The sequence below is a fragment of the Brassica napus genome, chromosome C9, assembly GCF_020379485.1.
Source record: "Brassica napus cultivar Da-Ae chromosome C9, Da-Ae, whole genome shotgun sequence".
Classification (NCBI taxonomy): domain Eukaryota; kingdom Viridiplantae; phylum Streptophyta; class Magnoliopsida; order Brassicales; family Brassicaceae; genus Brassica; species Brassica napus.
The window spans coordinates 60,559,010-60,566,903 of NC_063452.1; the positions used below are offsets into that span (position 1 = coordinate 60,559,010).

At 42.2% G+C, this 7,894-nt stretch overlaps 1 protein-coding gene across 1 annotated transcript; it reads right to left on the reverse strand.

The window, feature by feature from the left end:
• Window positions 1-3,814: 3,814 nt before the first annotated feature.
• LOC111203774 (MATH domain and coiled-coil domain-containing protein At2g42470) lies at window positions 3,815-7,876 on the reverse strand. The gene is made up of 6 exons (XM_048769345.1): window positions 7,810-7,876; window positions 7,664-7,710; window positions 4,810-7,566; window positions 4,554-4,717; window positions 4,242-4,450; window positions 3,815-4,152 (listed from the first exon to the last, which is right to left on the reverse strand). Exons 3-6 carry the CDS (start codon window positions 4,914-4,916, stop codon window positions 3,847-3,849), a joined length of 786 nt encoding a protein of 261 aa, XP_048625302.1. The 5' UTR covers window positions 4,917-7,566; window positions 7,664-7,710; window positions 7,810-7,876; the 3' UTR covers window positions 3,815-3,846.
• Between the last annotated feature and the right edge of the window lie 18 nt (window positions 7,877-7,894).

Genomic DNA, 7,894 nt, shown 5'->3' on the forward strand with positions numbered 1-7,894 from the left:
TTCGAGGAGATTGGCCTGGGATACATCTTCGATCTCCACTGTGATTGCTATGCTGACTTGACCAGGCAGTTCCTCGCTTCAGCCCGCCTCTACCATCCTGACGAGGACAACCCAGTTGCTGATAAGGCGATGTTCTCTTTCATTGTGAACAGGCAGTTCCACTCCATGACCATCTTTCAGCTGTGCGACGTATTTGGGTTCGGGAAAGGACGTCAATCTTGTATTCCTGACTTCCCGGAACACAATGATTTCTGGACATTCATCGCTTCAGGAAACTTCATCTCTCGAGAGGCCAAGCAAGCGAGAATACGTAGCCCTGTTCTGCGATATGCAGTGAGAGTGATCAGCAGTGTTATCTATGGGAAGACGGAACCCGCTGCAGTGACAAAAGATGAGCTAGCTCTTCTGTTCCTCGGGGCTGGACACCTATGGCCTCAAGGCGCAGACATTACCTATGTTAGCGGGAAGGACATAAACATAGGAGCTGTGATCGCGGAGAAGCTTGCGTACTTCAAAGTTTCAGATACGAAGAGATGTGGGTTTGGAGCGGTTATCACACAGATCTTAAGGCATTGTGGAGTGTTTCTTCCACCTGTTGACAGAGTGGTGGATAAGAAGAGGATGTATCAGACCTTTTTCGACATGAGAGCACTCATTAGCAGCCACTACCTCACCGGCCCTTGGCGAGGAAGCATTGACAAGTCCGCCCCTCATATCTACCAGTTCCAGAACCAACAAGGGAGAGAGCAATTTGTCAAGCTACCCGATACCGCCATCACCGAGCTGACTGATCCAGGTGCTATCATATTTCTACCACCGCCTGCATCTCTCTGCACCAGACCCGCGACACTGAAGAAGAAAGGAGTCGCATCATCATCGACACACCAGCAGACACCACATGATGATATAGAGGAGGAACCTGAAGATGAGGAAAGTCTTTTCCCCACGGATTTCACTCCGTATATGCTGCCACCAGCACCTCCCGCTACTGCATCCGCTGCTGAGATCAACGCTTGGTCGATCAAGAGCCATCAAACCAACAACTCCATACTGCTGAAGATGTGGAAGGGAATCTGCAACATTAAGAAGGGATGCGCATCACAGCCAGCTGTTTCTGGAGATAGCGATGACGACTCAGGCGCTCACGACACCGCTGCTGGACCTGAGGCAGCGGAGGACTCTGATGATGATGGAGCCTTGGAGAGGCGCTCCAAGAGGCGAACTGACCGCAACGCCTGATCGGTAATCTCTCTTGGAATTATTTTCACACCGAGACGGTGGGAAGTAAGTCTGGGGGAGGATGCTACTTATGTACCATATTGCTTTTATTTCTTTTATTTTCTTAGTTTATCGGATTTGCTTGTGTTTTAAAAACTCTCTCTACGTATCTTTCTCAAACCCTGTGATGATTATTAGACTATTTCCTTGTGTGTTGTGCATTACATTTCATATTGGCCATTTTTCAGGACTGTTGGCGCAGACAAACCGAGGAACCACTTGACCAAACAACCTCTCCTTAAATCTTTTATCAAGTCTCGGTGAATTGTAATCGACTCAACTATTTTTGACCATTAATGAATTTAATTTCTTTTGACCAGGAATCAACATCAGGAAACGGTATACCATATACACATTCAGGATTTTCTTTACCACATTCTACCACTTTTTAATAATCCTGAATGGCCAGACTCATCAATAGTTTGGTACCACACCTACACCTTACCCTTTTATTTCATCTCCATGCATTCTTACACACTGATTATATGTGCATACATGTGCAAAAACAATGGAGAGATTAGGGTAGACATGGTTCATCCGACTGCTTAGGTAGGATCGGAACATTTAGGTGGTTAGACACGGACCTGTGTGTCTAGAGGTGTAAATGGAAAATTGGGTGTTGTAAGTGTGTGATTGCATCGCAGTGTATATATTCGATTTCGGTTTGTATATGTTTTCTTAAAAAAAAAAAAAAAAAAAAAAAAAAAAAAAAAAAGATATGATTCGATCGATTACCACAAAACATTTGCAATTAATCGGTCCAAAAAAAAAAAAAAAAAAAAAAAAAAAAAAAAAAAAAAAAAAAAGGATATTATTCAGTATATTTGATTTAGACATTTTATTTTTATTTTATGTACTAGAGATGATGCTTTGTTTAAATTTGGGGTTAGAGTTTGAGATTTGTTGGTTTTTGATCATTTGAGACTTCAGCAGTTCGAAAACATGGTTATCAATATACTCGGTCTCTCCAGCGATTTTGCATAATGTTTTGCATTTTTTTTGTTATCGCTGATACCCACAAACACTTGAGCCTCACCTAATTAAACACTAAAACAGCCTCCCATACACCGAGCCCGTTATACCTGATGGAGATATCTTTGGTGGAAAGGTCACGCCCTTTTTAATGAATGTAAAGAGTTGATTACTTGAAACTGAGACTTGCAGGTCTGAAATATGGAAAGGTTTGCGTGGTCTTGGTGGGGATTTGGAATGAATGCCTTAACAGTCTCTGATTTAAGTGGTTAGCGAAATCACAAGGTAAGGTCTACTGAGGGTTAGTGAGCTCCCAAATTTTAATCCTCTTTACTTGAGGACAAGCAAAGATTCAAGTCTGGGGGAGTTGATATTCCGTGTTTTTAACGGTTTTAAACTCGTTTTGGAGCAATTAAATGGTCGGTTTTAATTAATGTTTTGGTCTATTTGATGCGTTTTGGTGTTCTTAAGTGTAATATGCAGGTTACTAGATAGCTTGAAAGAAAAGAACGCATTCGGGATTTATTCAGAAGCAAGATGGACCGAACATTGGACCGAATGAAGTATTGATCGCACAGAGCACGAGATCGCCGATCCGGTCTACCTGGATCGACCGATCCCAGGCTCATACACGAGATCGACCGATCCGGTCTACCTGGATCGACCGATCTCAGGCGCTACGGGCTCCACACGCACAAACGAGCTTTTCACTCCTTTTTACCCACTCCCCTCAATAATTCAGAGAGGAACTCGACTTTGGAGACTCACAAAAGACCAGGGGCGACCAAGGAGGAGATTTACAAGTTCTAGAGAGAAGATTTGAGTGTTTTGTACTTGTTTTGGTGTGATTTGTGAAGATTTGTAAAGGAGTTCATCTCAAAACCATTTGGAGAAGATCTTCTGAACCTTTACTCTGTTTTAATACAATCTTATCATGTTTTCTTCATCAAAATCGTTTTGTTCTTGTTTAGTTATGTGTGAGTAGTCATCTAGTTGGGTTTAGGGGTTCTCATAGGGGATTTCTTGATGTTTTGATTCATAAAACGAGTGTAGACTAAGGGATTACGTTTTGGTTCTTCATCTAATGGGTTTCTTACTGCTTGAACTGAATTGATCACTTAGTTCATGATTTCAGATTGTTTGATGCACCGAAAGTGATTGTTTGAACTTCCGAAAATACTTTAGATGAGCAAAGTGTCCTTAACCCTCGGAAGTTGATGTTATTGCGCTTTGTGAACATATTGAACCTGTTCTTAATGCTTGTTTAGAAATTGAAACTCAGCGGAAGTTAGTGTGGAGATTTCTATAACATAGAGAATTAGCGCTACGGAAGTAGGTTAATTCTAATATCGTGTTTGAGTTCTAGACGGTTCTTAATATATCCCTGTGTCTGCCATTAATTGTATCTTGATTAAAAAGAAATCCCTGAGAATTCCCAATGCCCAACGTTTGTTTTAAAATAGTTTTCAATTCGTTTAAATCATCTTTTTACATGCTTGTTTATGCTTTGTGACACTAGAGAAAATTAAACAAAAACCATCAAAAATATATCTTGATTCGCTGTAGCTATTAACTTGTCTGCAACTCTACGTGTGATCATCGGTCCCTGTGGATTCGATCCCGTATTACTACTGCGTACTTTACTGTGCACTTGCAGTTAGATAATCGGGTTAAAACTCGAGACATCAACCAGCCTACCTTGAATCCCGCTTGTGTTAGATCGATCAACTCGATGCGAGCATTGGATAGCTCAGCATCGGTGAAGCTATTTGGAGGCTTGTTCAGTGTCTCGATGAGGCCGAGGAGGTGATTCATGTATGCTGTCTTCACGAGTTCACTCTTTTGTCTGAAATTTGCTGCAATGTCCCGGTGTGTCTGGAAAAGCCGAGACACTGGAATAGCCTGTCATTATTGTCAACATGTGCAAAAATATATATGTTAAAATCAGGAAAGAGAATAAAAAAACATCCATGTAATAAATAAATAAATACCTGAGAACAAAGAACTCGGAAACCCCAAACATCTACCATCTCCTTCCCAGTTATACCTCCTTCATCAACAACTTCATGTACTTGTATTTCTACCTTAACGATCAGTTTGCTATTCTCCAGAGATCCTTTTTCTTTAAGCTTTTTAAGGGGCAGTTCCTTTGACCTACCCCAGCCCGTGCAATAAGCACAGAACAACCTCTCACAAAATTCTGTCAGACCAAAAACAAAAACAGAAATATTAATTTTGAAAAATATTAAGCACATGACACACACACACACATGCATAATAGAAGGTAATTAGTATATTTTTACCAGGCCTTCTTCTGCCGAGCTCTTTGCCTGACTGATTCAACAGAATGAAGGAAAAACTAGCTCTTCTTTTCCATCCAAGTCTGAGCGTTTCAGGATTCGCAAAGAGGAACAGAGACACATAGTGATCTTCAACGATCATTCCTTTGGGATAAAGTTCAACAAACCTTAAAAGAAAGAAACAAATTAAGTAAACGCTTATTAAATAATAAGCGTTATTTTGTTGTATGAGTTAAAAATCAAAACACATATGCATTACCATTCGCAGCCGCCACTTAAGAATCTAGGAGATCGTATCGCATTTATTTTCTCCCAGAAGTTATCTATCTCGAACGAGAAACAACTCGTCTGCTTTTGATTCTCCATTATGTATTGCTTAGGGTTTCTTTAGCTGGAGCAAAAGAGAGTTAATCTGTTGGTTTATGCACCGGTAATAAAAGGAGTTATATAATATTTATAGAGTTTTACAAAATCCTAATCCAACCAAAATAAGGAAATTATCCCTTTTTTTTTGAAAAATAAGAAAATTATCCTTTCATTTTTTTGTCAACCAGTTCTATAATAGAAACCAATGGTAAAGATTTGTACATGCCCAAATGTAAAAAATAAGGAAATTATCCTTTTATTTTTTTGTCAACCAGTTCTATAATAGAAGCCAATGGCAAAGATTGGTACATGCTCAAATATATCTTTACGTGTAAGGTATACACATGGATCAATGAAACGATGGTGAGCATGTGCATGGGTTTTTCTCTTTCTCTCTCCTTATCCTCTCTAGCTCTCTTCTCGACCACATCTTCACAGCTTTCTGCAACTGGCCCGGCGGCGCGTGCGTACGCGTTCGGTCGCCGGAGGAGCCTCTACTCTTTTATCTCGTTTGTCTCTTGCTGCTCCTCACCTCTCTCTTGCTCTCTGATATGTTTGTGGTTTTGGCTTGGCGGTGTTTTGTCGATTGTTTGCTCTCCGCGCGTGGAGCTTCTACAATGGTGAGTCATTGGCTTCGTCTGGAGTTATAATGAGGAGGTGTGAAGGTTGGGTGGTGGAGTAGTCGGCTTTTAAGGTTCATGGTGAAGATCGATTTTCAATTTTTGATTTCACTGGATCTCTGCGTCGTTGAAGGAGCTTGAAGGGTTGGTCCGGCTAATCGTCTACGGCGGTGCCGTATGGTCTCAATCGAACTCTCAGTGGCTGGTTCCTTGGTCCTCTCCGGTGTCGGCGAGTCCCATTCCATCCCCTCGATTTCAAGTGAGCTTTGGGAGTTTTTCACTTCCGAGACGTGCCTTATATCTGGGATACGCAGGCGGAGATGGTATCTGGTTCTTCGGGAGCTTCTTTAGCTCTGGCTCGTGTGGCTGTAGCTGGTGGTTGTGACAGACAGTCGTCTATGGCTTCTCGATGACCATCCGCTGCTCCATTTCACTTCCGATTACTCCTTCACGGCATCATGTCCAGTCCTTCGTTTTGAAGGCGACGGCTTTCTCATCGGAGCCAAGTCTCAAGACATAGATTTGTTTCAGTTTCGATTGGCTCCGGAAGCTGATATTTAGCGGCATTGCAAGCGGTCCATCGGTTCTCGATGGTCGGAATTGGGAGGCGATCTTCGGGAGTCATTGGTCGTCTCGGATCAACAATTTGTCAAAGCGCACATCCCGGTGTCGCATTGGTTCTTTGGTGCTATGTGACAGTGTGGCTAGACTTTCTTTGCAGGTTTATGAGACTAGCTTGGCAGGCTGGGGCCTCGAGCTCAACTTGGAGACGGTCTTCTCTTGGTAAGAGCAAGGTATGTTTTCCGTTCGTCTAGCGCTTCATCGTCAGTGATGATTATAAGCTTTGAGGAGTGCCGAATATAAATTTGGAACAGCCTGTCATTATTGTCAACATGTGCAAAAATATATATGTTAAAATCAGGAAAGAGAATAAAAAAAACATCCATGTAATAAACACATTAATATTCGGCGCCCAGTAAGTCAGCCCCGCCTGACCACCATTATACATCGCCCTCCCTTCCACCGCCACCGCGGATCCGATCTCGCGCCACAGCGTCCTGTTGAACGACGCCGCGGACACGATCACCTGAGGGAAGCTCGTCGCGGAGGCGATCGAGCCGTTGAACGAGACGCCGGGACCGTTGTCGGCGAGCCCGTGGAGAAACTCTGACCACCACTCGTACGGCGGGATGCCGAGGCGGGGCACGGAGGCGGCTGTGTTGGAGAGCTGGGTGATCTTCTCCGGGGGAGTGAGGAGCGAGACGAGGGAGAGAGCTCGTTTGGTTGTGGATAGAGAAGCGTTGCAGAAGGGGTAGGAGCTGTAGTGAGGAGGTTGGCATGGGAACTTTGGATTAGAATCGAAGGTTTCGGCTATGGCGGAAGTGAAGAAGAGTAGTGAGGTTAAGGTCAACTGAAGATTCATTCTTTATTTTTTTTTCCGACGACTCTGGAGTGGAAGAGAGGAGATATTGATTTTTAAACCGGTGAAATCTGAAATTAACGGTTGGACCGGTTTTTTACTTTATTAACGGTTTCATGGTTTGTTGGATTTACATGTTATTGAGCTATAAGTGGGATATACCATTTACGGGCCTTATTTATGTGGCTTGGGTCTTCTTATCTAATCAAGGTGTATTGTATTGTGTGATAAATAAACTAGAGATCATGTAACCATAACCCATGTTCAAAAACGAGTCCGCCTCGCCGATTCCGAGTAAACGTGATACGGTGGATGAGCGTGGCGATTTGCAACGATTCGGTTGTATTATACGGAAATATGATTTTCTTAGGTTTTAAGTTCGAAATCTGATGTTTTTAAGTAGATTTAGTAAACTCATCTTTCTCATGACACCAACCAATGAGTTGAACAAGGTATCGATGTCTCAAGCTGCTAAATTATCTTCACTTCAGTTATGAACTCTCTCCTCCCTTGCTTAGACCCTCGCGCAAACTTCTTTATAGCAACCATCATATCTAAGCCGTTTAAGTAACCTTTATAAACCGCTCCAAACCCTCCTTCCCCAAGCTTCCTATCGTCAGAGAAGTTGTTAGCAGCTGTTAAGAGTAAACAAAACTAATCTGAATTGAAACTTCTGTTATGATATTGCTAATGAATATGACACGAACCATTTTAAAATGTGGAAGACATGTTTGGTGCTCATCCTAAGTTGTAGCTTAATATAAGGCATATCAAAGAGAAAACATGTTATAAGCTTAGTAACTTCAAAAATGAGGCTTACCAGCAGAATCACAATAAGAACTGGACAACTCACATTGACCTTTCCGACAGAACTAGCTTATGCACTACCAGCACGATTAGTTATCGAACAAGAGAGGTGATTCTTCTGTAAACTTAAG

Coding starts and splice junctions, on each gene's coding strand:
- LOC111203774 (XM_048769345.1), bottom strand. CDS start 4,916: ATGGAGAATCAAAAGCAGACGAGTTGTTTCTCGTTCGAGATAGATAAC. Junction 4,718..4,809: donor TTAAGTGGCGGCTGCGAATG/GTAATGCATATG, acceptor CTTTCTTTTAAG/GTTTGTTGAACTTTATCCCA. Junction 4,153..4,241: donor TCCGAGTTCTTTGTTCTCAG/GTATTTATTTAT, acceptor CAATAATGACAG/GCTATTCCAGTGTCTCGGCT.